A 26,555-nucleotide genomic window follows, 5' to 3' on the forward strand; every position below is an offset into this window, starting at 1 on the left:
GTAGCTGTGCATGCGGACATATGTCAGCAGAGGGCGCTATCATCACATACTCGCAAGCACACGCACACACACATCTTGCCCAGCTAGCTGTAACCGGCTAGCGAGTCTGTTGTCGAGTTGACACCCTCCTCCCCAAACCTCGGCAGCAGCTAAGCTGCACAGTCGACATGGCAAGAAAATATCGCAACAATTTCCTAAAGAAAGATGAAAATCTTCCAAGTCTTTTGGAATGAGTGAGTAGTTTTGACGATGACTATGGATTTGTCCAGTGATAATCTAATGCTAGAAGCCGCATGTTTTGTTTTAGTCACATTTATGACGCATAGCTATGGATAGTTGTTGCTACCGCGGATGGTAGCTAGCTAACGTGCTAATCGCTAGCAGAGGGAGGAGTAACGTTATGGTTTGTTCGCTAGGCTGTTACTTGGGTTAGCCGTTGTTGAAAACGGGATGGAAACACAATCCACAATGAGTATGAACATTCTGAACTCAATAAAATAAGCGTGTCTGGTGAAACTAAACATATTTCCAAGGCAAATTGGTTTTGAATGCTATCGTTACATAATCTCGCTGTTGCAAATCCAATGGCTACACTTTCCAGTGTCACTGGTTCTGCCATAGCTATCGTTTCCTTCACCAACACACAAGATAGTAACTCATGTTCTGAGCAGTGCAATTGATTCCTTGTCACATCTACATTTCTTATAATTACGTTGACACATGACCAACCAATGATAGATTTTAGAGTATTACGTTTTCTATGTTTTAATCGGACGACGTTTACTTGCTAGCGAGCCTAGCCAACTAGCCACCCATAGCTTAGCATGCTAACACTGAGCTAACGTTACCTACAATTAGCTAGCTAACGTATCCCTCGTATCAGATACATTTCAATGTGTGTATAACTAAACATTTATCTAATTACAGCCACGATAGAAAACTAGTTTAGCAAAATTAAAACTATTGGTTGCAATATGTTTTACAACTCTAATAGCAGACGATAGCTTTATAACAAGTTAGATAGCGCAGAGGGACTTGGTTGTTAGCCTCTTCAGGACCCTTTGTCCACAGTCACAGTGGTTACCAGCTCTTCTTAGTAGGCCACACAGCAGTTGTTTTGATCCTTCTCCGCCGGTAGTTTACTCTGTATCTTACACATATGTGCTGCCCCTCCTATTTTTTGTTTGTTTTGTGTTACGACTGAACACCAAATACCGGCAGTAACGATTATCTAAGGCAAATATTGTTTTGATGATATATTTTCCTTTGTTTAATATAGTATAGTACCATTAGCCACTGCCTGTTTAATGCATTTCTTAACTACATGTGCACTCGTACAAAACACAACCATGCTTTGTTATTGCACTGTTGGATTGCAAATAAAAAAAGAGTAATTGACGTAATTTTGAATTGTATGCAGATTTGTCAAAATCAGGGGATGTTTGCACACTTCTAATTATCTTTCTCTCTCTCTTTTACAGTATTCATCGTGCGATGTGATCTAAAATCCACAATGTGTGAGGACATTTAAGAATAATTGAGTTCGAAAGAAAAATCTTGATTCCAGTGGAATCTTCCATATATATATTATTATTAGATTGTTTTTCTCTGTGTTAAAGCTTACACACATTTACACACTCGTCCCATCAACATATAACCATGCCAGTGCAAGCACCACAATGGACGGAGTTCCTGCTGTGCCCAATCTGCACACAGACATTTGAGGAGACTGTTCGTCGGCCCATCAGCTTGGGCTGTGGACATACTGTCTGCAAGATGTGCCTGAACAAGTTGCACCGTAAGGCCTGTCCCTTTGACCAGACGGCCATCAGCACAGACATCGAGCAGCTACCTGTCAACACAGCCCTGTTGCAGCTGGTGGGAGGCCAGGTAAGAGTTTTTATATTTTCACACTTGTTTGGCAATTTGGGACAAAGATGTTGTGTTGTGTTGATATTTAAACACTGCCGGGACATTGTTGCGGCTAGCTTTTGATGAAAATAACAGCAGTGATGTTTTAACAGTTTAAGATACCATATCTATCTTGAATATATTATGTTTTTGCAATATTTGTGTATGGATTGCATTAGAGTGCTACACACAGGCTATTACATGATGCTCATAGCTTGGAGATTCCTTTATGAGTCATACACCAGCCATTGAGCAATTGCTTTAATTATGTCGGTTTACTGAGTGCAGGCACAATAGTTGAAGCTTTATTTTTCTGTGGTATTTTTTTAACCAACGGGGTGAGAAACATTTAATGGTGTTTGGCTTTTGTTGGCAAAGTTACCTGGTATACACTGTTTAATAATGGATAATGTCAGTGCGTCAACCATGAGCCGGTTATGTGTCTGATTTAGCTGCTGGAGGTGTCTTGTCTCTTAGCTTAGTGCCTTTCATCTATGTGGTCCTACATATTAGTACCCATTCAAAAAATATAACTTCAAAATAAAAAATTGTTATAATAGTTATTTACGTTTTGTTGTTGATGTCAATAACCTCATTTATCAAATACAATTCCTGAGAGCTTCAGGTTGGTTTGGTCAGTAAAAAAGCAAAAGGTCAAATGTAAAGTTTGTTAGTTAAGTTTTTCAAATGTTGTCATTGGTTTCCTAAAAAATGCACATGCATTGCAAATCTGGTAAATTGTGCTTGCCTTGCTACAAAGTGTGATATCGTATAGCAGCCTGAGCAGGAAAATACAAACATGATGAGAAATGCTCTCCCTCCGGTATCATTGCTCTTTTAAAAATTATCTTAATTAGCATTGTCAACTGGGAAACAAGCAATTCAACAAGCCACAGCATAGAGAGAATAGACCAGTACAATACAGTGATTCTTAAAATGTTAAATATTATTCATGTAGTCAGTTATTTCCTTGTTTTGACCATAATATCAGTATGGTTACCAATATACTTGAAGAATCAGTACACATTAAGTTTTATTATTTATTTATGTTTCAGTAGGTAGGGTGTGCTGCTCCGAGTTGGTCGATTTTTGTTGATAAAACAAAATGCCTTTGCAAGTTTAAAATATTTTACCATAACATTTCCTTATGGCCCTTTTCTGCCAAAATCTACCTGCATGTACACGCATTGGTATTTTAAAATAATTGGATCATTATTTAAAATTGTACTAAATGACATCACCTATCATGGTGGCTTCTGGCTAATTTCTCCCCCTCTGTGTGTCTTGCTTCAGGTTCCTAAGGTTCAGCCAGTCGCCTTGATTACCAGTCCAGAGGACTCGCAGCATTATGAGGAGGCCCGGCAGTGTGTGGAGGAGCTGGCCCTCTACCTCAAGCCCCTCAGCAACACCAGAGGTACACATACACAAGACAACCTGATTCTGTTGCTTAAAAACATGCCTATAAGATTGCTTGCAAAGGATGAATTATAAAAGAAGAATATTAATTGAATATGAGTGTATGTTCTAGGGCTGTGCAATTAATCGTATTTTAATCGCAATTACAATTTTGGCCTGCCACAATTACGAAAACAACATAATCGGAAAAAACAATTATTTTGTTTTGCTTGCTGGTGACAGTGCACTGCAACATATTTGATCTAATTAATTTTGGTCTAATTTATTTGTATTTATCATATTTATATATGTTTAGTAGCTTGTGGAAGTGCGCTCCAAAATATTTGTTGATCTTGTTTATTGGTATTTATTATTTTGATATTATTTATTTAAATGTAAATATAAATGTATCTTATTTTTGTATTGGTTTTTCAGTTGAATTATACGTTCAGGGTAATCAACAGTTAAAAAGATACTTTTCAAATTATTATTTGTATTTGTTTTAAAGTTCAATAAATGGATTTTTTCAAAGTCAATGAATAATCGTATTTAATAATCGTGATATCAATTATTGACCCAAATAATCGTGATTATGATTTTTGCCATAATCGCACAGCCCTAGTATGTTCCCTCAGTTTACCAGTTGTCTAATCTCTCACCAGGTGTGGGCCTGAGCAGCACAGCCCAGAGCATGCTGAGCCGACCCATGCAGAGGAAACTGGTAACTCTGGTCCACTGCCAGCTGGTGGAGGAGGAGGGCCGCGTTAGAGCCATGAGGGCAGCCCGCTCTCTGGGGGAGAGAACCGTCACCGAACTCATCTTGCAGCACCAGAATCCACAGCAGCTCTCTTCCAATCTGTGGGCTGCTGTGCGTGCAAGAGGATGTCAGTTTCTAGGGCCAGGTAGGTTTTCCCATCACCTGCAAATAGGAAAAGCACAATTACATTTTTTAGAGGAAGAAGTACGTACATTCTCTGTAAAAACTCGCTTAGGCATTCAACTGTTACTCATGGTTTTTATGTTTGTGTTATTTTCTCCCCCAGCCATGCAGGAGGAAGCTCTAAAGTTGGTCCTTCTTGCTCTAGAGGATGGCTCTGCTTTGTCCAGGAAGGTGTTGGTTCTCTTTGTAGTCCAAAGGCTCGAGCCACGCTTCCCGCAGGCCTCTAAGACCAGCATTGGCCACGTGGTGCAGCTCCTTTACAGGGCCTCCTGCTTCAAGGTATGCCCCTGACTGAGACCCAGAAGAACTTTTGTGTCAAATAGTTTATGTCATGTTGTACTGCTCCACAATAGGGCCCTGTTTTGCTTTTCAGTCATGAAAATGTTGTGAAAGACACAATAAAAGAGATCCCTGTAAAGGAAGAGGAAACAGAGTGGGGAAAAATGTCGCCTTACGCTTTCTTTCGTTCTCTGTTGCTACCTAGGTGACCAAACGTGACGAGGACTCATCCCTAATGCAGCTGAAAGAGGAGTTCCGTACTTACGAGGCTCTGCGGCGCGAGCACGACTCTCAGATAGTTCAGATCGCCATGGAGGGTGGACTGCGCATCGCACCTGACCAGTGGTCTTCTCTGTTATATGGAGATCAATCTCACAAGTCCCACATGCAGTCTATCATAGATAAGGTGTGTAAGATATGATGTGTTTTTGTTTGTAGGTCATGTTTTTCCCACATAAAGGCACATTTAATAGATTATGCATGTGGTATGCTACACGCTGCAGTCTTTTACTCCTACAAAAGAGATCTGTTCTGTCTCTAAACCTCTCACAGCACTAACTCTGTTTTTATGTGCTTTTTTACAGCTGCAGACCCCGGCGTCTTTTGCTCAGAGCGTCCAGGAGCTGACAATTGCGCTGCAGAGGACCGGAGACCCCGCCAACCTCAACAGGTTGCGTCCCCACCTTGAACTACTGGCCAACATTGATCCCAGTCCTGGTAAGAAACAAACACACTTTAACAATCTTGTTCTTGTAGTAATGGGAGAAGTTATTCATTCATTCTATAAAGTTTTGGAATCCAAACCGTGACCTCTGAATCTTCACAACCATCTCTCTCACACCTTCAGTAATATCCCTGTATATACATGTGTTTAAGCTCGGATGCCAGAATATTTTGGGATATGCAAAATCTACCAATTGAAGTATTTAGATTAAAGTATTTTTTCCCCTCATCTTTTGTTTCCCCAGATGCTCCCCCTCCCACTTGGGAGCAGCTTGAGAAAGGCTTGGTAGCGGTGAAAACCGTGGTGCATGGCCTGGTGGACTTCATCCAGAACCACAGCAAGAAAGGAGCTGACCCTCAACAGGTCAGTTTATGCCTTAGACCACAAAAAGTACTGTGCCCCATCCTATGTATGTGGCTTAATTAATCCAACCATCATAAGAACATCCAATGTTTGCTTGTGGTGGCTTACACCTTACTAAGAGCTTATAATAAATGTTACAATTGACAATTTATTTTTCCAGTATCACCCAGCCCTAAGTGTAATGTCAAATATCTCTGCTTTTTCATTGTTCGACTCTGTTTGTTGTTGCGCTAGACAACATCTTAAAAGGGTTTCAACATAATGTCACAAAAAGTCATGTGTCCTATATTTTAACAATACTTGATGTCTCTCTTTAGCCGCCCCAGCACAGCAAGTACAAGACATACATGTGCCGTGACATGAAGCAGAAGGGAGGCTGTCCTCGCGGAGCCAGCTGCACCTTCGCTCATTCTCAGGAAGAACTGGAGAAGTGAGTCTGACACATATCAACATATAGGATTTAAATAAGACTTAGCAGTCGGAATGAAAAATTCTATCAACACCCAGTTTTCCTCATACGTCTGAACTATTTTTTATGTTTTGTCAGGTATCGTAAGATGAATAAGCGTCTGGCAGCTCGCCTTCCTGGCTCAGGTGGGCTCATGACAGATGATGGCCTTCCTCTTGATGTAGCAGTGACTAGGAAGCCCTCCCCACTCACCAATGGTAGCGGTGGACCCTCTTTGCCTCAGCTTATTGCCCGCGGCACAGAATCAGTCCCGTATGAACTGTTGCGTAAACCCATGAAGATGGATGGAGGGAGTCCCAATGCCCCAGGATCACCACCAGATGGGTGAGTGAAGCATTTTCTGTACATTTAATTATTTCTCAGTAAAACATCAGGCAGCCGCGTGCCATGACGTCTGCAGATATAGAAATGTTGCATTTCCATAAAGGAAGTAAAATGGAAATACAGGAAATGAAATTTTCCATATTGATTGAATAGAAGAACTTTGTGTCAGCATAGCGTTGCCTGTTAAATATAGGCAATGCAAAAATAAAACCGTAAACATTTATATTCACACTTTTTGACATAATTTATCAACTGATAATTCATTGGTAAAACTATTAGTTGATCATAAGTCAGTAAATACAGTTGCTGGCACTGTATGGCACACAGTGGTTGATCATTTACGACTTTCTTTTAACCTGATATTTGTTCCTGTAGCATGGATCCAATGATGCCCAAACCTGGTATGCCACCACATGGCATGGCCCACCCCAGGATGCCAGTAGACCACCTCTCTGGGAAGCACATGCCCGTGGTAGCCAGAGGCTCGCCAGTGTACCCCCAGGCACCGCATCCTGATATGTGCTACGACGCTCGCCCGCCACCTTCTGCTTCTCAGTATGACCCCCCACAATACCCCTCAGGTAGGTGTAAAATAATCTGAATGCACAACGGGATCCTATGTCTGTGTAAAGAAAGTGATGTTTATGGTTGTTTTGCTTTTTATTTCTCAGGCTACCCCTACCAACAGCCACCACAGTATGTCCCTCGGGATTACATGCGTAACCCTCCTCCCCCTAGTGAGTCAGGACCTCCTTACCAGGACCCCTACCCTGGCTACGGCCCTCCAGAGCGCCCCTACCAGGCCCCTCACTCCGGTCCACCTTTCTCTTATCCACACCCTCCACACCATGACCGAGGTCGTCACGGGACCTACTCCGGCCCCCCACCTCCCCCGCAGCCTTACCCATCTCAGAGGGATGGCATGGTTAGAATGAGTCCCGCCCCTCTTGATATGCCCCCTCCATCAACAGGACAGGGCAACTCCCTGTACCACCAGGAGCCCAGTAGCCGCGATAGATACCCTTCAGATGGCTACTACACAGCAGGTGCCCAGCCTCCACCCATGAGGACTTATGTCAGAGTGAGTTGGTTAAAATGATTCTTCATTCTGACCGTTTGCTTTTAACTTTTTGTGATAATAACCTAGTTTCAAAACACTAAGTAATTGCCTGCAGTTCACAGTAGTGTGTGTGTGTGTGTGTGTGTGTGTGTGTGTGTGTGTGTGTGTGTGTGTGTGTGTGTGTGTGTGTGTGTGTGTGTGTGTGTGTGTGTGTGTGTGTGTGTGTGTGTGTGTGTGTGTGTGTGTGTGTGTGTGTGTGTTGTGTGTGTGTGTGTGTGTGTGTGTGTGTGTGTGTGTGTGTGTGTGTGTGTGTGTGTGTGTGTGTCTCTCTGTCTCTCTGTCTCAGGGGCCATCATACAGCGGTTCTCAGCCCAGCCTGGACTACCTGCACCGACGCCGGCAGGAGCTGTTATCCCAGTTGGAGGAAAGGAAGGTCATCTCCCCTCCACCCTTCGCTGCCTCCCCCACTCTTCCTCATTCCTACCCCGGTGATTATCCTTCAGAGGTAAGCACTAAGTGAATTTCATACTAGAGATGCACCCATTTTTGGCTCGATCGTCTCTCCTCTCATAAACTATAGAATACACAAACATTTTTGTAACTTTACTATGACATTTTCACTGTATGGTAATAAAAAAAACGGACTAATTAATAACTTGCATGTACTCCACAACTGTACCAAATTATAAACCGCAATTTGATATATGTAAAGATGAAATAACGTTTAGTACATGTAAGGATGACGCCACTTTTTCTGTATTCTGTGTTTGCAGTACGGCGAGGAATCCAAAAACATGGTGAAGTGCAGAGAACCTGACTACGCAGGGCAGTACTCTCCCTGGTCCTGTGAAACCATTGGCTCCTATATTGGAACAAAGGAACCCAAACCCAAAGACGTAATGGTTCCTGGTTCCATGGACATGATGGTGAGTTCAAATGAATAACTCAGTAACTATATCCGGATGAAAAATTAAAGAACTTTAAAGGGCAGTTTAATAATGTTACAAGATTGCAAGAAGCTATGAAGGGTAAATAACCTGAACAAAATACAATACTGACAGGTTTGAAAGTCACTCAAATGTCTACATATTCTTAACCTCTCCATACCTTTGTGTCTAACAGAATGCGGAGGCTAAGAGTCTGAGGGAACAATCGCTGGAAGCCCCTCGTAGGGGTGCAGAAGTCAAAGACGATGACCCTATTATTCCATTTGGCCCCCAGCCCACTGTTTCCCGCTTCGGAGCCATCTCCCGCACCTCAAAGACGGGCTATCAGACCGCAGGCCCTGTGCAGGCTATGGCCTCCACCCCCCAGAACCCAAGCTCTAAACACATGGCCATGCCAGGTAAACAACTGTGTCCAAAACAACATTAATGATAGACCCATTTATATCAAGTATGTACCATGTTATTTTTGTATACATAGTACACATTTTCCCTATCAATGTTCACACTGATCACTTTTTCACCTTTCTAAGTAGAATTTTTGCAACATTTCTCATAGTTTTGGTGTTTGTTCACTAAAGTTTGGCATTATTAAACATGTCTGATAACCGTTTGACCTCCTCTCCCACAGCAGAATACCCATATGGAAGCCATGGAGGATGGGGTGGAGCTTCATACCCCTCCCACCAGACAGCCTCCTCCTCTCAGGGACACTTCAGCGAGCGGTGAAGACTGCATCTGTTTATCTTTTTTAATATTCATATACTGAGACTAATAACACTTGAAGGAAAATATCAGAACTGCATGTAGAAAGGTTAACATTTGTGGCTTATACATATAATTATAAAGCAGTTGTTTCAAATTCTTGATGTATTTCCCCCTGCCAGGCTACCTATGGCAGCTACAGACAGAGAGCAGTTAAAGATTGAGCTGCAGCAGGTCAACCAGCAGATCAACCAACAGACCCAGATGCGCAGCATGGAGGTGTGTATGCTCTCTGACTAATAAGACCCCCCAGGAAGGCCTGTAAAGTATCAAAAGAATAATCTACAAATATGTTTAAATTCCAGACGTGATGACAAATGTGTGTATTTATGTCCCTACTGTCATTTAAAATGACAAGTGATGTGATGAATCTAAGCCATTCTGTCTAGTCACTATCAAAATATAGTCAACACGGTAATATCCAGTTTCCATTTCACACTGCAGCACTTTTGCCTGTTGACTATTGCCAACAAATTCCTAATTGTGCACACATCCTCTTAACTTCCTGTCTCACTGTTACAGACTGCCAGTAACTCCATGCTGCTGCAGAGGGAGGCAGGCCAGCCGGGCCAGGCCGCAGCTCAGCAGCAGAAGTGGCCAGCAGGAGGCGTGAGCACAACATCTGTCTCCAGTGAACAGCTGAGCATGGAGCTCCACCAGGTGGAGAGAGAGATCGGCAAGAGGACCCGTGAGATGGCCATGGTAAGGGGGGTGGGGCTGTTGGAATTAATTGGGGTGAAACAGTTTGACTATTTATGGAGAGAGAATTTGGGATATGGGGGGTGGGGGATATTTCAGTATATCCATCTGGATCAATAGTCAATGCTTAATATCACAGCCTCTGGACAGTACACATGAACCACTATTTAAGCATCCCAACTGCTTCTCCATGAGGAATCGTTGTTACAATATACAACTCATATTGGCACCAGGACACATTTAGTTGTTGTGGTATGGGCCACGGATTGAGACAAAATAGGGTTCAGCTGGATCAAATATTTTGTCACAAACAGAACACTTGTAGAAGAATAATGAGAAAAGAACAGGGTTTTTTTTACCAGAAACTAAGCATATCTTATCAATGTCCAAACCAGGAAAACCAAGTCGCCCACGATGTGCAGCAGTACAAGATGAAACCCTCAGAGAATGGACAACAAGATCACAAGACTCAGCTGGAAGAAATCTCCATGGCTCTTGGGTGAGTAAACACGTACTTGAACATAACACTGTGTATATTCCCTGATTGTGGTTTCATTAACCTGCCCTCCTTTTGTCCTCCTGTAATTCAGCGAGGTGTCAAACGGCTCTAGCAGTCTGCAGGACAGTGCAGTGGGCGGGTCCATGCTGTCACTGACCAATAAGACGTCTGCGATGAGCCTGTGCTCTGATCCAGGTGCCACTGGTTCAGAGATGCAGAAGAATGGCGTCGTCCATTCCTGCTCTTAGGCAGCACACACACACACACACACACACACACACACACACACACACACACACACACACACACACACACACACACACACACACACACACACACACACACACTCAAGATGCTCAATTGAAAAGCATGCACAGGCACACATACACCCATTCTATTTAGAAGATGAGCAGTATCTGCCGTGATATGAATTTTCTTTCTTTTTGTTCTGTGAATGAGCTTTTTTTAATGACTTTCCTTGCCTGGAAACCAGAGCATATGATAACATTTCTCGTGTTAATTTTTTTTTTTTTTTTGTACTGGGATAATAGATTAACAAGGCTCACAAAAGATATACCAGGAAGAGAAAATGGTGGTGATGTTGACAGTGGTATTGGTATTACATTCTAAAAAGATAGGCCCTATTCAATCCTTAACTAACACAAAACATATTCATGTATTTGATGGATACTCCCTAGATAAGATTTTTGGTTTAGCTTACATGTAGACGAAGGGTTGGATAACAAGGAGCAGATTACCAATCACTCTGAGAAACTTCTCTGTAATCTGACGATATATGAAGGTATTGTAGGAAACGGCAGAAGTGTGTCACTTGGTACTCAACCCCATAATCGTAAAAAAAAAAAGAAAGTGGTTGTCCAGATGTAGATGGTCTGAGGAGGAAAACACAGTATTCAGTATTCAGCTGAAAAGGAGATGCAAGGTGTGACAGGAACTACCTTCACATGCACGTCCTCACCTGCCACAAGAAGTATGATTTTATTAGTGCATTTTATGAACACATGTCTGTTTCATACTTGAGAGCAGTATATAATATATTTAATTGAAGCATTCTGTTTTAAGGATTGCAGCAAGTCTTTTTGATAATGAGCTTTCCACATGTTTTCTATAAGGGAATCTATTATGTGCTTCTCTTGGTCGTGGTGTGACCTGATGTGGTTCGGTTGCAATGCCTGAGCTCCCAGCTGATTTATGCCGTGAGATTTTTCACAGCATGCTCAAAAATGTAGGTTTTTTTTGGGTGAATGCACATGATCAGGCTGAGAGAGAGTACATCTGTCTTCCTCAGGCATCAGGTGAATGTTGGTCTTTTATAACGCAGGCTAAATAAGGATTTCCCTCCTCAGAGCTTCTTGTCTGGCCACACAAAAGGCCTCCCCATTGGGATTATCTTGTCATTTGTTCTCCTAACTTCTATGAAGTTGCCTTCCCTTGTGTTTTTTGTTAAATTTTGTTTTCTTTTTTCATGCTTTACGTTGTTACGATTTGGGGTGTGGCTTACCTAGTGAAGGCTTTTTAGAGCTTAGCTGAACGCGTGTCGTCATGAAGTTGTAGAAACCCAGATGTTATGGTTTGTACCCTGTAACTGTATCATTATGAGCTAAACAGTACATTTAAAATCATGTAAACAGCTGAGAATGACTGTTGGTTACTGAGGGGTAAACAAAACCAACTTTCAAAGATAGATTTCCAAATAGTTAGCAGTTGGTCGATTTGATATGTTAATTTATAACCCGTTGAGTATAAATCCAGCCCCTTTATTGCTGAGTATTACAAGATTCAATCCACATTGTCCTCTTTACACCTAATGTCAACATCACCACCATTACCACGATTCTAGCTCTTCCTCCATCATGTAAACTGTTTACTGCTGATGCTCCACATTGAGCTCTTTGCCTTTTGTAAACAATTAGCATGGTTGGCTACAGTTTTACAGCTCTGCTGAGAGCGAGTGAGTCCTTGTGTTTGAACGGTTGAAGGATAGAGGAGACGCTCTGGGTCAAGTCATTTAAGTTTAACGTTGGGCCTTCGTCTCGGTCAGACGAGGGGTACAAAGTAACTGACAGTTTGACAAATCCCCTGATAACTGATGAGTCAAAATAATAAAGACACATTTTTTGTGTCTCATCTGAACTGTTAGATGGGCATCTCTTCCAATTTGTCAGCGCCACGATAATGGATGTTTGGGTTTTTCTTTTTTTAATTTCCTACCACACTTCAAGCCTCTGGCTGCTCCTTGCTACATTTATTGTTTAGGTACACAGCTCACTTATACATATGAGTATGTATACATACATTAATATACTAAAGCACTATTAATGTGCCACCTCTTATTTTACTCGCTCAGCATTTATATTAAATGATCTCTACTTAGAATCAGCAAAATGTTGTTGTTTATTTTTGTTGTTTGATTTGTTTTCTGTCCACTGGTTGCCAACACAGACTTTATCCTTTCCCAGACGAAGGACTTCTGTGCGCATTGATGTGTGTTCACTTAATCTTTTGTGTTCAAACAAAGATGTTCTTTATAGACTATGCTTCCGAAGAAGACAACATTCTGTAACTTTGGAAAATGAGACGTTTTGTGTGTGCTAGAATGAATTGTAGAAAATGTACCCTTAAGTTTTTTCTCCCCTCAAAGTGTGCTGTACTGGGTGATAGTTTTGAGGTATTAGCAAAGTGTTGGGGTTTTATTCCCACCCCTGCCCCCAAGAGGATATTCAGGAATCTCTGATGACAGGTTGGCCTTAAATCCTCTTGCTATGCTCTTTAGCTGCTTTAGGAGCAAGAGGTCATCTCAAAAATACTGATTAACTATAAATTGGCATGATTTAGAGTCGTACAGAGGGACTCTATTAGACCCCCCCCCCCTCTCCCTTTTGAAAATGTCTTGTAAAACAGCAACATGCAAATAATGCAAATCGTAAGATTTGAAGAAAGTGTTTTTTATTATTTTTTAAGGAAATGTTGTTGACCTAGCTCGGTTTGTAGTTCTTTTCTCTTTCTCTTGTTTTTTTGTTTCTGCAATAGTTGAGTGAATTTACTGACCTGCAAGTCTTACATTCTTTGATACATCATCGACCTGATGTGTAGTCAACAGCTAAGAGTGACATTCACACAATAGTGTTCTTATTTGACAAGTATTTACAATATATTGGCCCACCAGCTTAATTGTGCTGTTAAAATGCCATGAATTGGCAACACATGGTGTTCATTTAATGACATTTCTCACTTTCTCTGAGTGCAAGTCAACCAAAAAGATCACAATGCTGATTCTATCTGATTGTCCCTGCAGGTCTGAATGAGCCTAAAACGCCTTTAGCTTATCAGAACTGCCATACAAAGACGCATGGGGTGGTTTACTACAGAGAAAATAGCAAAGATGTTCATTTCAGTCTCCTGTGTGTTTTTGTTTCTGAGTGGAACTGCTGCCTCGACCCCTCATTTACACAACCAGTTAACCCCTCCACTCCCGCCCTGACCACTGAACTCTGTTACTGCTGTTCGAGGCTCACATTTTATTCCCTGACTTTCTGGGGAAATTCGCAAATGGCTATTTTATATGATTACTCCCTTGTAAAATATCTCTTAAATTAAGGTACAGGTTTGATTTCAGCAAGAAAAAAGAAGTTTTTATATGTATATTATACTCCATTAAGGAATGTCTAGAATTATCTTCCTCCAATGTGGATGTAGCCATTATTACGCCATTTTATGACTTTGTAAGAGAATTCACTGTGTGAAAATTGGTTTGCATTTTTGTATAATACAATCTGCTTTTTTTTTCGTTTGATACGAGAGGGAGGTCAAACTGGAAGTTTGAAGAGAGAAAAAATGAACCTGTGAAATTGAGAAAACAAAGTGTAACTTATGTACAACAGTGATTCTAAGCTGAGGGGAAAGATTAAATGATATTGCTAACTCTGAATGTTTTCGTCATTGTTTTTATTTTTGCTTTTAACAAAGAGCAACTCCAGCTGTCAGTTTCTATGCAGTATGAAAAATTGGGTTTTATTTAGTCATTTCTAGGTCTGGATGAGTATTGAAAAAATATAAGAGTATTGCAAAATAATAGAATCTAGACTTTTGCCCTTATTCTTTTTTCTAAGAATTCTTTTTTTTCTTCTTTTTTTTTTTCTACAAAATAAACGTTAAACTTACACGACAACAGAATAACTGTTTTAGTTTTGCAGCTTAAATAAAAACGCTGTTCATTTACACTGTCTGGTGTTATTTGATTTGTATTGCATAAACTACAGTCTTCAAATATTTCCAATCTTTTGCAACATAAAAGCATAAACAGAATGTTTAAGTTGTTTAAATACAAGACATTTGCTTAGGTGAATGAATGAAAACAGTAAAATAAAAATAAAGCAAGGATTGCAAATATCAAGAAATCTAACTATAGAACAGCAGAAAAAAATACTTAAAATGGACACAAGGAATACATATAGATAAGAGAAAAGACAATACAAATATGAATTAAATACTATTAAAACATATACAATATGAAGTAAAAGTCGAAGAGTTTGCCATTTAAAAAAATGGTAAAATATGCAAATGACACAGGGAATGTACAAAGCTTCACAGTATTAGTATATGCCAATATGTTATCCCAGAGATATTAGTTAATTGTACACATATCCCATTCAATATGTTACAATTACAAAGCTAGTATGCCACAGGAGAAGAACTCCCTTCTTTCAGCAAAAAAGACACTCACTTTTCTTCTTAAATGTTCTAGCATTTGTTACTCTACGTGTGTTGAATCCCACGTCACATGTCTTCCATCATGCAGGCTTCCCAAAGCAGCCATGTCTGACTCCTCCAGCTGGAACCCGAACACCTGAGTGTGAGCGAGGAGAGGAAGAGAAAGAGGTAACAGGAATTAGTGAACATTAGTTAGAGTTGGGACTGCCCCACTGCCTGCTCTCCTGAGAGAGACCTACAATCGGTAACTGTCAGTACATTTCACGATAATAGTTTTATCAACCTATTGACATTTATTAGGATCATCTGCTGCTCAGGAGAGCAGGCAGTGGGGCAGTACCAACTATAACTAATGTTCTATAATGTCACATCCTTTTCCAAGAAGAAAATTTAAAAAATGGGTACAATTCTGAAACAGAATACATATTTGATAGTTATGCTCAGGCCTGAAGTTGAATAGTAGATTTAAATGTTTGTTATGTTATGGCAGTTTTTAAGATGCATATTTTAGTTATCTAAGAACATCAGAGGATATTTTGTAAAAAGCAGCACAAAGTACAATACTAACACATACTTTTATCTTTATTTTGTGTGTTAAACGTTTGCAATTTTCTTAAATGTGTTTGTGGCTGCTTGATTGGTCCATCAAAATATAATTAATCGTCCTTAACCTTTCTTAAATTCTTACGTTTTCTTTATTATCTTAAGTTCTACTATAAAGCAAACAATTCTGTAAAGCATTGTCAACTCACTTGACAGTTTTCTCGAATTCTCTTCTTTTTGGTGGATTTGGGTATTGTAACAACTCCATTCTAAAGATGAAGGAGATAAAACAATTAGAGACATAGGTGTTAGGCCAGTTTAACTCCGGGCAGGCGATATCTAAACATCATGACAACCTGAATACTCCAGCGGATGCAGATCTGAGCGGGGGTGTGTCCATATTTTTCTGCCATCTGGAGAAGAGTTGGGTTTCTGAGGACTTGTCCCTTAGCCAAAGGAGAGTAGCCTTCAAACACAATTCCCTCCCGACGACAGTAACCCATCAGCTGATTGGACTGCTGGAAAGGATGATACTCCACCTGTTGGGTCATACCATTTTAAGGATGAATCATAAGTTTACATTTGAAACTACATCACTTTCACCATTGGTAAACACATGTATTTAAAACCTTCTTGTACATGAATATTTGAAAGTTATTGGTGTGGGAACGAGGAATGATCTCACCTGAACTGAAGGCCTCCATGGGCTTTTTTCCATAATCTTATTTAGGTTTTCCAGGAGAAAAAAAACCTACCTGGTTAACATGTGGCACAACACTACAGTCTTCCTTTAATTCTTCCAGGTGGTGGACTTGAAAGTTGCTCACTCCAATAGCACGGCAAACCCCTATAGTGACACACAGGGATACTTCACAACAATCCTGCTTGCTGAAGTCACTCATTACATATACTTTTTCAGACATGATCTTCCATGCTCTGTACCTTCTTTATAAAGTTCCTCCAGAGCTCTCCAAGTCTCAGCTCTCATCTCCCTATTTGAGCAATTACATGACTGCAAGGACTCTGGCCAGTGCATCAGGTACAGATCTGAAAAACGGGGCAGGTAATTAGAGAAGAGAGAAAACAGATTGCATAAGTTGTTGAATGAAAAATGCCATGAAAATATGGAGCAAAGAATTCACAATTATTGAATTATTGGCTCTAGAATAACAATTATTCTTTGAAAAAGTACATCTTCCATAACAGGTTAATAAAAGAAAATGGGTGGTATTGCAATGATAACATAGAACACTTTATTTTCTGATTAAAATCTCTTAATCAATCACAAACATACCGAAATAATGCAACCGCATCTGTGAGCAGGAGTCAAGGCAGGCCTTCTTTGCAGCTTTGTATCCGTAGTCCCCTGGCCACAGTTTATTGGTGACCCACAGATCACTTCGTGGTATTCCACTTTCTATGATAGCCTTACCCAGTTTCTCCTCGCAGCTGTAGCGTTTTGCTGTGTCAATATGGCGCACGCCACACTCAGTGAGTGCATACACAATGGCATCATGAGAGAAACCGCCATCATGTGATGTGCCTGGTGAAAACAGAGAAAAAATACCAAATATAGGCAGCTATACCCAAAAAATGTCAGCTCAGTTCAATTGAATGTTTTTAATTGATTTTAAAACATTTAATTGTTGTTTTTGCTGGGAGGGCTGAGCATAACCAGAAACAGTATTGCCAAAGCACTATATGAACAATAACTCTTTATTCAGAACATTGTAATTGCAGGTATATTCAAATATTTATTTGTTTAGAAAATAAATAAATAAATAAAGAATTTGTATGGTTTCTAGCATATAAAGACAAACGTTGCTCTGTGTGTTGCAATGGTTTTCATTTTTTAACATTAGTGTGTCCCCAGAATGGCATATTGAAACTAATAATAATAATAATGATAATAATAGTGAATAAAGCAAAAAAGATTAGCAGTATAAACGCATATTGAAGTGTTTTGTATTTGCATTAGAGTAATGTGACAGGTCAGTTATTAACTAAAGTCCAACTTACCAAGTCCAAGTATTGGAATCTGCAGACCGTTGGAAAGTGAGACTTTAGGAAAACTCAGGTGTGCTGCAAGAGTCATGTTCCTTTGTGCAGTGTTGAGCAACCTGAATAACAGAAGAAGTGTTATTCTTTGCTCCAGTGGTCAAATCTGTATGTAATATCCATTACAACCAACCCGTTACAAACATTCCAGCAACGTAACACATACGATACTAAGCCTTATTATCATATATTTAAAACAGTCTTTGTCGGAAGCTGTAAGAATTTGCAAGTTTCTAGTTTTGTGAAGTTTTACCGAAAGTGTTTTCGGTTCTTTCCAAATCAGAGTACACATTTCAAACCAGTATCTCTGTAGCTGGGGAGACGTTCCTCCAACCGTAAATCCAATCACATTACATTCACGCCTATGGGTAATGCCTTGATTTAGCAGAACAAAGATGGCGTCAGTTAAAATAAATACTAAATATGCCCACGTGAATGAAAACTCATGTACATGTCATTAACGTATGGAGTGTACAGAAAAAGACTGAATTAAAAGGCTCAGTAAATTAGCGATTTTTCAGGTTTTTTAACAATACAGCGGTTCATTTCCTTAGAGCTGTGATACCCACACATGCTACGTAGCGCTAATGACACAGCTCTCTTCTTTCAGGCTCTTTGGTCAGAGTCAGTCAACATGGCGACCATGTGAAGCGAACGCTCTGGGTTTTGCCAACAAAATGAGGTGAGTTTGAGTTATGGGAATATATATGACATTACTTTTACTCTCTATAATGCCATTTAATAGCTCTTCCATGTGGTAGTACGGGAAACTAAACTCACAGAAATAATACTGGCATACTGTAGGCCTATGTGAAACATGAAACTGGTTTCATCATACAACAAGACATTGTTTGGTAAACAATCATTTCAATCTTGCTAACAGAACAAATCCCCTATGTGCAGCGGTTCTTGACCACTTAGGAAAACGATTCTGGGACTCACTAAAATAAAATAAACCCACTTACTACCGTTTTCACTTTACTGACGACAATATTTACCAGGCTATGGACATGTAGTTACTTCTGAAAGTTCCAGTGTTTTCTGAACGCCTGAAAAAGTGATTCCACAAAAATAAGTTGCAGTTGCATTAGAGATAAATACAAGCATCCCTGTCTCGTGTGTTACTCATAGTCTATTTTAAATGCTAGTGTTCTTGGACATCCTAAACAGAAGCAGCATTTTTAGTATCATTTAGTAGAAACTTACAATATCTGTCTACTTATTAGATTGAACGGTTTTTATTTATTTATTCAGAGACCAGCCTTTTTCAATTTTGTGTTAATATTTGAGACTTGTAACATTTATATTTGTAATAGAGCATGCAAAATGTGGCGTCTGTTGATGCCTTTTATTGTGATACATGCATAAAAATGAATGCCCGATCCCATTGTCTCAGTGTGAACCAAACCTGGATATAACTGTAATGGGATGCCCTTCCTTTCTGATGCAGGGTCCTCAGGTGCTGCATGGGGCTACGTCGAGCCTACTTGGTTTGTCCCATCCTGCTGGTTCTCCTGGTTGGTGCCTCCCTGACCACTCTGCTGCCGCCTGCGGAGGACCAAAGAGGCATTGGCGTCCTGGGAGTGCTACGCAGAGCAACATCACAAAAGGAGGATCCTGCACAGGGCCGCCATGGCGACAGCACAGAGGACGAGCAGAGGTTCACCATCATCATCCAAACGTACAACCGCACAGACATTTTGCTCAAACTTCTCAACCATTACCAGGCAGTGCCTCATCTTCAGAAGATTATTATAGTCTGGAACAACATTGGGGAGCAGACACCCCTAAAGCTATGGAACTCTTTGGGGCCCCATCCGGTCCCTGTGCTCTTCAAGGAGCAGACCATCAATCAAATGCGCAACAGACTACAACCATTCCCTGAGATTGAAACTGATGGTGAGTATATTTTCCAGCTTGCATATTGTTTATGTTAAGTGGTAGTTGTACTATAATTCTGTGCCTTTTTCAAAAAAAAATCAGAGTTGTTTGTTTGATTATTTTCTGTTATCCTTAGCTGTTCTGATGCTGGATGACGACACCCTGGTCAGCGTTCCTGACATCAGTTTTGCTTTCTCTGTCTGGAAGGTAATAAACTCTACATTTGGGTTAATTTGATAATTGATTATGTACATTAAAATGCATCGGCATTATCTGGTACGGCATCTTACACAATGGTTGTGGCATTAGCAGGTACAGCATTAACGGTTTTGTCTTTGGTTCTAATCTGCAGCAATTTCCAGACCAGATTGTTGGGTTTGTCCCACGGAAACATGTCTCCACACCAGGAGGAGTGTACAGCTACGGCAGCTTTGAACTGCAGGATCCAGAAACAGGTGGAGGTGACAAGTAAGTTGTGCTTTTTCTTACTTATCATAGTTTTTCAAGCTTCCCAAAATGCATAATATTAGCTGCTGATTTGGTTAATCTTACTATGATGTGGAAGGCCCTTTTTTAATATGGTTATCTTGATCCCCTCACTGCAGATACTCCATGGTTTTAGTTGGTGCTGCCTTCTTCCACCGTCGCTACCTGCAGCTCTTCCAGGACCAGCCTCCAGCAGTGCATGCGCTGGTAGATGAAACACAGAACTGTGACGACATCGCCATGAACTTTGCTGTAGCGCTGTACTTAAGGAAACACTCCACAGGCAGCGTTAACAAACCCTCTGGGGTCTTTGTCAAACCTGTGGACCTACGAAACCTGGAAAAGGACGCCCGCAGCGGGTACCAGGGCATGTGGCATCGCCCTGAACACCTTCTGCAGAGATCCTTCTGTCTCAACAGGCTGACGCAGATCTATGGCTTCATGCCCCTCTGCTTCTCCAACCTGATGGTCTCCCAGTTTGGATTTCCCAGCTATGCCAATCACAAGAGTAGAGGGTGATGATCCGCAACACAGCTGATTGTTTAGGATTGAAAGGAGACAAACTCAAGTAACAGTCGTAAGTTTGACTCTTCTGATCGCTGCATATCTAGAAAGCTCTAATTCAAGTTCAAGAGACAAAATATTTAGTTTTGAATACATAGTAGTGGGAAAAACAGTAGTGATTCAGAAGAGGGTGAAATACAGCAGAATGTTGTCTTCATGAGAATATCTTTGCTTGTTTGCATTTCTGATTAGTCTCTCCCTTGCATCTGCAGGACAATCATGGATTTCGGACAATCTGAATTTTCTACTCATGGCCCAGTCTGATGAAATGTCCTTATGTGATAAGGTAATCTGTATAATGTTACCAAAGCTGCCTTTCCTTCAGTATGAACACCTCTCTCAGTGGATCGTAGTGCAGTTATTTTACAGCCAGCAGGTGTCAGTCTTACATCTGCAGACAAATTGCCTCGTTTGTAACCATGATTTACAGCTCTGAGGATGTCTAGTTAAAATGTTTTGGTTTTACTGCATTTATAGTTGTTTATTTAATGTATAAACCTTATGTACACACCCTTCCCATTTAAAGAAGATGTCGTTATTTTGTAATTTCCTGGCAAAAATAGTCCCAGCCAGTGTGCATTTGTGAATGAACTAGAATAACTGCAGGTATTTCGTACAACCTAACGTAATCTTAATGTACAGTACTATGCATGCATTGACAATCAATTTTGAAAAAGCAATGTGTGCACATATCATGTGACTCTGTTAAATAAATCCAATTGTTTTTCTCTAAACAGAAGTTGTGGATGAATTTATAATTATGATATAAGTTAATAGAAGAGCTTTTCTGGAAACGGGCTGAACAGTAGCATCTCATTTCTGAAATAAACAAAAATCGCTACTTCATGGCTTTTTCACCAAAGTGTAGAAAGAGTTCCCTTGTCAGGAATTATATCAATGCAGACTAATCTTTTCTTATTAAAAAATAAATAAAATGCATTATCAACTTTGATTGTCATCCTGTTTTAATGGCGACATAAGACCAGCCCACAGGACTCTACATATATTAAAATAATTTCAGCAATTGATTTATTCACTGACTACCGCACGCACACAGTTTCTGTCCAGTTTTATACAATTGCTTTTAATAATAGGGACAGTAAAAAAAAAAACGGACTTGAAGGCTGAAGATTAAGAGGTAGAGGGATGATATTTTCCATTTGTATCTCCAAGGAGTTACTTGAAGGGCAGCAGATGTTATCAGTCCACACAGTAAACATCTGGAGTGTCACCTGTTCAAATTCCAGATCTCTGAATACCATTAAATAACCTTATGCTCATTACTAACCTTGAATAAAATCTATGTGCAATAACACACAATAACATCCGACTCTCTTGTTGATAAAAGTGTCTTTGCATATCCTTGGGTAACTGTGGACTCCAGTTTTTATTTTTAAAGGAACAGAGATCTTGCAGAGTCTCATTTTGGTCCAGGTCCACCATTGACCCCAGGCCCTCCTCCTGACCTGGATCCACCGGCACCTGGAGAACGTGCTTCATGCCACAGCTTCACCAGAGGCTTTTGCTTCCTACAGATCAGTTTGTGACCGTATGTCACATACCATCTGCAGGAGAAGATATAGGGGTACAGTTAAAATGTACTCACTGCAGGACAGGATACTACCAAACATCATTTATACATAATCTATGGAGTTTTAAATCTGTTTCCACTCACACTCCAAAGAGGGCTCCACCAAGGTGAGCTGCGTGGTCAAACATCCGCCATCCCAGGACGAGCCCTGCTGTATCCATGGCGATCAGCGCTTTCAGAACCTAAATGCAGACCAATGACATGAACCCAAAGTTACACACTGGGACTGACTAAACTCAACAACAACTGTCTGTAAACCATGCATTCAGACATGATAACTCACACACACACTGCACTTTGTCTGTTTTTTTTTTGTCATGCACAGATTAACATCTCTTTCCTACAGCAGAAAGACAAACACACTATTAAATGCATGAATTACCAAACTATTTTTTATTCAGATTAAGCTTTAGAGGTGTGTATCTACATAAAAACAGCACGCGATGCAGTGCATACGAACATGTTTCACTTACGTTTCCTGCAGTGACAGCCACCATGGGGAGGAGGATTATTCCTAGTTTGGCCTCTGGCACTTTTGTGCAGACTGCAGCCAGTACTGCCATCACAGCACCTGACTATGGAGACAATAAAATACAGAAAAAAGATAAGGCTTATTGTTCATCTTTTTTTGTTGAGGTGTATGATGATTTTAACAGATATCTTACCGCTCCTAATGATGGATGCAGACTTCTAGTTGCAGTTTTACATGTGTAGCTGACCATATTGGAAATCACACCTGAAAATACACATTAAACTTGAGATGTCACTTTTCCCCAAAAAAACGTTACAACTTTAATTTCCCTTTTTTTTGTCGAACTGACCATATACCAACTGGTTCCAATACAAAAACTTGATAAGACCTAGTCTAATAATATTTAGTAATTTAGCTAAAAAGTAAATGTGATATCTATACAGTATGGTGTTCTTTTAATTTAATGTATTAAAAATGATGTTATATATGACTTGAACTGCCCTAAAACATTGAAAGTGAACCTAACTAGATTAGGCTAGGGATGAAAATGGATTTGGGTTTGATAGATTCAATGCCGTTTTATCCCATCTTTATTTGACTCACCAGCCGATAAATAGAATGCGAGAAACTGCTCCCATCCTAAGATGGCAACGATTTGTGATGAGAATATCCACAGGACAGACATGTTGGCCGCCATATGGAAAATGGAGTAGTGGCTGAAGGTGGACAGGACCATAGGCAGGCACCGTGTTTCTGGTGGGAAAAAGAAAATAGACAAAAACAGAGAACCTAGTCATGGCCAGCGAATAAAGCTGCACATCTTCCACATGCAAGAAAAGCATTGCCTTTACTGTCATATCGCAAGTCAATTCTACATTTTACCAGTACGGGTATAACATGCATACTCACTGGCGGCTGGATTGGACGTGAAGTACTTAACCATACTTCTTTGCATCACAGGGATTCGCCAGCAACACAGGACTACAGCATTCAGTGCAATGATGCCTAGAAATAAATAAACAAGGAAAGCTCCTGACTATTAAAATATAAGATTATGAAACACATGTAAAGATGGTGATGCTAGCCATTTCATCTGAATAAACCCAGGGTCTAAATAAATCTGTCTCTGCAACATGAGTTACCTGTTACAGTCTTCTGTCCCTTTGAGAGACTGCTCCAGAAGTCATCCACCATGGACACGAGGAGGATGAGCTGCCGCTGGAAGCCTGACAGCTTGTTCCACCAGTCATGCCAGTACGTCATATCCTGAGACCCCCCATGAGATAAGAAAGGTTAACTCAGTCGCTGTGAGCAGCCTATTAGGTAGTATTATACATACCAGCAGTGTGCATCATTAAAACCTCACCTGTGAGAATTTTTCGGACTTTTCTTCATCTTGTGCAGTCCTGACTAATGACCTCAGGGTCTCGTATTGCAGGATAGCCGCGGCACCAAATGAGCAGCCTGTAAACTGACACGGAGTCAGACAACATCCAACACATTCAAACCGTCCCTAACCCCAGTACTGTCTGTTCCTTTCTAATTCTAGTATATTTGGAGGACCTACCCCTACTGTGAACATCAGCGGTTTAAAGAGTGACGGCCGGGGGACTTTGGGAGGAGGTGGGAGAGATTGAGTGCCAGCCTCCGAGGGAGAAACTTTAGTTTTTTGGACAACATTTCCTTTCTTTGTATCCGGCCGTTTGGCTTCCTGACGGAAACCGTACCTCTGTTGGTAGTGTGGGATCTCTCTGCAAAGAAAGTGTTGACAGTTTTAAAAATGTATTTACAGATAGCTTAAATAAATACATTGAAAGACAAAAAACCTTTATTGCGTTAGGGGACATTATTTGACAGCCCTGAAATGAATAAATGAAACTAAAATGTATTTCCTTTACAATCAATAAGACAAAAAAGAATCAAACCCTGCAACTGAGAAGCTGTAATTAATGCATATTTGACTTTTTGTAAGGAACAAAAGTTAGGGTTAGCAAAACAATTGGTAAAGTAAATTGTACAAAATGTTCTGTTTTCTAATAATTTAAATAAAGCAATAGCCCCAGTAAAATTATAATTGTAGCTATTATAACTGAGCACTCAGGCTTAGAAAATAGCCCTAATGACCTGATTTACCATGGACTATGCCTATTGGTCAAAACCATAGATCTTTATTTAGTAGGCTTTATATTTGTAATGGTAACAATAAGTTAGTAGAAAAAGCGTTGTATGCATTTTGCTGCTTGATCAGCCTCGAATATGACAGACAGAAACAAATGACACAGACGGTCGGTCTTTCTCTGTAAACAAATGAAACACACGGCTCTCTGCAGCTCGGTCTCTTTACAATGACAGTTAGGTAATCTGCTGCTCGAGACACACACACACATCATGGTCCCGCCATTTTTATTCTTTATAAACCCTGCGACTGTAGAGTTATAGCACTGCTCACCTGGAGCTTCGTAAAGTCGTGTTGGTGGATCTGATTAACTCTGTGTTTACCCATTTTAATACACATCCTCTCCACGCCATGTTTGTGATGACCTCCTTCCGGAAGCCCGTCCCACTGGAATAAATGCTGCGTTCAAGGACTCGCCCAAAAGCTTCTTCTTCTTCTTCTTTAGTGTTTATTGGCGGTTGGCAAACCAACTTGTAGGTGCATTACCGCCACCAACTGGACTGGAGTGTGGACAAGAGACTGCAGAAAACAATAAACAAAAGAAATAAAACAAAACAAAACAAAAAACAAACAAAAAAAAACCCCTCTAGATTATTTTAAATGTATCAATTTCTCTTAAAAACGTAATAATCTCACAATACATATTGCCTGATGTTTTCCCTAACAGCCCTGATAGCGACAAGTCATGGAATTTTGCTTTCTTCAGTGTCTGGAAAAGCACATCTCTCTGAGTACTATATTTCCTGCAAAGCAGTAAACATGTTTCTGGCTGGCTACAGTGTATACACTTTCCGGTTGGATGCTTTCCTATTCTACTCAATGTATGATTGAGCCCTGTATGACCTATTCTCATCCGAGAAATGACATTTTCCTCCCTTCTTTTAAACCCCACCTTCCTTCCATTCCATCCCCCACATACCTTTGAATGTTATAAAGATGTCTTCCTGTATCACTAAGGTCCCAATGTTCTTGCCATGTTGTTTGTGCATATTTATGTATGAATGTTTTAACCTCCGCTTTGCTAAGTGGAACTTCTATGTCTATGTTCATAATTCTGAGTGTTTGTTTGGCCAGAATATCCACCTGTTCATTACCCTCCACACCAATATGAGCAGGAACCCAGATGAAACGAGTTGCTATGCCTTTGATTTGCATTTTATATAAAATTAGAAATATTTCATTTATTATGTCCATTCTAAATGAAGATCTGCCTGATCGTATACTTGATAATGCTGAAAAACTGTCAGATGCAATTACACTATTATGTATTTCTTTCTCCTCTATCCATTTCAATGCCAATACCAATGCCCACAACTCTGTCGTGTATACTGACACATGGTCTGTTACCCTTTTCTTTATATGTGTATTACTCACTGGGATATAAACTGCTGCCCCTGCACGCCCTGTCTCTGGATCTTTGGAGCCATCTGTAAATATGATTGTTGAATCTGAGTAATTTCTTGCAAAATAATTCTGGACTATGCGCCATACTGGTAGTAGTTCTTTCTTTTCCTTCAACTACGAAACCCACTTTGATATGGGGACAACAGAGCTTTACTTTCTAAGATATATGTTAACCTTTCTGTAACCATTCTTTCCATGATTTTGCATAAATGAGATGTCAGGGCAATAGGTCTAGCTAGATGGATCTGAAGGGTCTTTCCCTGGCTTTCGGATGGGC

At 40.3% G+C, this 26,555-nt stretch overlaps 4 protein-coding genes across 8 annotated transcripts; 2 read left to right on the forward strand and 2 right to left on the reverse strand.

The window, feature by feature from the left end:
* Positions 1–52: 52 nt before the first annotated feature.
* On the forward strand, positions 53–14,321 carry rc3h1b (ring finger and CCCH-type domains 1b). Of its 3 annotated transcripts, XM_034137431.1 has the most exons (20): positions 53–233; positions 1,482–1,890; positions 3,205–3,325; positions 3,969–4,208; positions 4,350–4,525; positions 4,731–4,931; positions 5,110–5,242; positions 5,494–5,612; positions 5,930–6,042; positions 6,160–6,405; positions 6,781–6,986; positions 7,077–7,486; positions 7,812–7,970; positions 8,239–8,391; positions 8,588–8,810; positions 9,041–9,134; positions 9,297–9,393; positions 9,697–9,876; positions 10,269–10,372; positions 10,464–10,620. In XM_034137431.1, exons 2-20 carry the CDS (start codon positions 1,660–1,662, stop codon positions 10,618–10,620), a joined length of 3,363 nt encoding a protein of 1,120 aa, XP_033993322.1. In that variant the 5' UTR covers positions 53–233; positions 1,482–1,659. The 3 variants fall into 3 exon arrangements, with proteins under 3 accessions (XP_033993322.1, XP_033993323.1, XP_033993324.1); XM_034137432.1 differs by lacking the exon at positions 53–233 and having other exon boundaries at positions 1,660–1,890; positions 10,464–14,321; XM_034137433.1 differs by lacking the exon at positions 53–233 and having other exon boundaries at positions 1,660–1,890; positions 9,044–9,134.
* On the reverse strand, positions 10,893–18,754 carry zgc:110366 (uncharacterized protein LOC550476 homolog). Of its 2 annotated transcripts, none has more exons than XM_034137440.1 (8): positions 18,703–18,754; positions 17,666–17,766; positions 16,941–17,189; positions 16,589–16,693; positions 16,402–16,493; positions 16,003–16,185; positions 15,856–15,915; positions 10,893–15,239 (listed from the first exon to the last, which is right to left on the reverse strand). In XM_034137440.1, the coding sequence occupies exons 1-8, from the start codon at positions 18,714–18,716 to the stop codon at positions 15,144–15,146; spliced, it is 900 nt and encodes a 299-aa protein (XP_033993331.1). In that variant the 5' UTR covers positions 18,717–18,754; the 3' UTR covers positions 10,893–15,143. The 2 variants fall into 2 exon arrangements, with proteins under 2 accessions (XP_033993331.1, XP_033993332.1); XM_034137441.1 differs by lacking the exon at positions 18,703–18,754 and adding an exon at positions 17,958–18,020.
* extl2 (exostosin-like glycosyltransferase 2) lies at positions 18,273–21,374 on the forward strand. 2 transcript variants are annotated; one of them, XR_004556535.1, is made up of 6 exons: positions 18,273–18,386; positions 19,155–19,603; positions 19,722–19,792; positions 19,938–20,053; positions 20,191–20,648; positions 20,848–21,374. XR_004556535.1 is itself a non-coding variant. In XM_034137437.1 (5 exons), the coding sequence occupies exons 1-5, from the start codon at positions 18,292–18,294 to the stop codon at positions 20,588–20,590; spliced, it is 1,131 nt and encodes a 376-aa protein (XP_033993328.1). In that variant the 5' UTR covers positions 18,273–18,291; the 3' UTR covers positions 20,591–21,374. The 2 variants fall into 2 exon arrangements, 1 of the variants encoding a protein (XP_033993328.1); XM_034137437.1 differs by having other exon boundaries at positions 20,191–21,374.
* A 609-nt stretch (positions 21,375–21,983) lies between these two features.
* parla (presenilin associated, rhomboid-like a) lies at positions 21,984–25,291 on the reverse strand. Its single transcript, XM_034137435.1, has 10 exons — positions 25,148–25,291; positions 24,266–24,449; positions 24,065–24,169; positions 23,841–23,964; positions 23,608–23,703; positions 23,302–23,451; positions 22,892–22,962; positions 22,700–22,801; positions 22,311–22,408; positions 21,984–22,200 (listed from the first exon to the last, which is right to left on the reverse strand). The coding sequence occupies exons 1-10, from the start codon at positions 25,225–25,227 to the stop codon at positions 22,056–22,058; spliced, it is 1,155 nt and encodes a 384-aa protein (XP_033993326.1). The 5' UTR covers positions 25,228–25,291; the 3' UTR covers positions 21,984–22,055.
* Between the last annotated feature and the right edge of the window lie 1,264 nt (positions 25,292–26,555).

Source organism: Trematomus bernacchii, unplaced genomic scaffold (genome assembly GCF_902827165.1).
Source record: "Trematomus bernacchii unplaced genomic scaffold, fTreBer1.1, whole genome shotgun sequence".
NCBI lineage: Eukaryota > Metazoa > Chordata > Actinopteri > Perciformes > Nototheniidae > Trematomus > Trematomus bernacchii.

Coding starts and splice junctions, on each gene's coding strand:
- rc3h1b (XM_034137431.1), top strand. CDS start 1,660: ATGCCAGTGCAAGCACCACAATGGACGGAGTTCCTGCTGTGCCCAATC. Junction 6,043..6,159: donor TCTCAGGAAGAACTGGAGAA/GTGAGTCTGACA, acceptor ATGTTTTGTCAG/GTATCGTAAGATGAATAAGC. Junction 6,406..6,780: donor CCAGGATCACCACCAGATGG/GTGAGTGAAGCA, acceptor TTGTTCCTGTAG/CATGGATCCAATGATGCCCA.
- extl2 (XM_034137437.1), top strand. CDS start 18,292: ATGACACAGCTCTCTTCTTTCAGGCTCTTTGGTCAGAGTCAGTCAACA. Junction 18,387..19,154: donor GGTTTTGCCAACAAAATGAG/GTGAGTTTGAGT, acceptor TTTCTGATGCAG/GGTCCTCAGGTGCTGCATGG. Junction 20,054..20,190: donor GAAACAGGTGGAGGTGACAA/GTAAGTTGTGCT, acceptor CCCTCACTGCAG/ATACTCCATGGTTTTAGTTG.
- zgc:110366 (XM_034137440.1), bottom strand. Junction 17,190..17,665: donor GATTCCAATACTTGGACTTG/GTAAGTTGGACT, acceptor TGTTTTCACCAG/GCACATCACATGATGGCGGT. Junction 16,494..16,588: donor GGAGGAACTTTATAAAGAAG/GTACAGAGCATG, acceptor GTGTCACTATAG/GGGTTTGCCGTGCTATTGGA.
- parla (XM_034137435.1), bottom strand. CDS start 25,227: ATGGCGTGGAGAGGATGTGTATTAAAATGGGTAAACACAGAGTTAATC. Junction 23,704..23,840: donor GGGACAGAAGACTGTAACAG/GTAACTCATGTT, acceptor ATTTATTTCTAG/GCATCATTGCACTGAATGCT. Junction 22,963..23,301: donor CGCATTCTATTTATCGGCTG/GTGAGTCAAATA, acceptor GTGTATTTTCAG/GTGTGATTTCCAATATGGTC.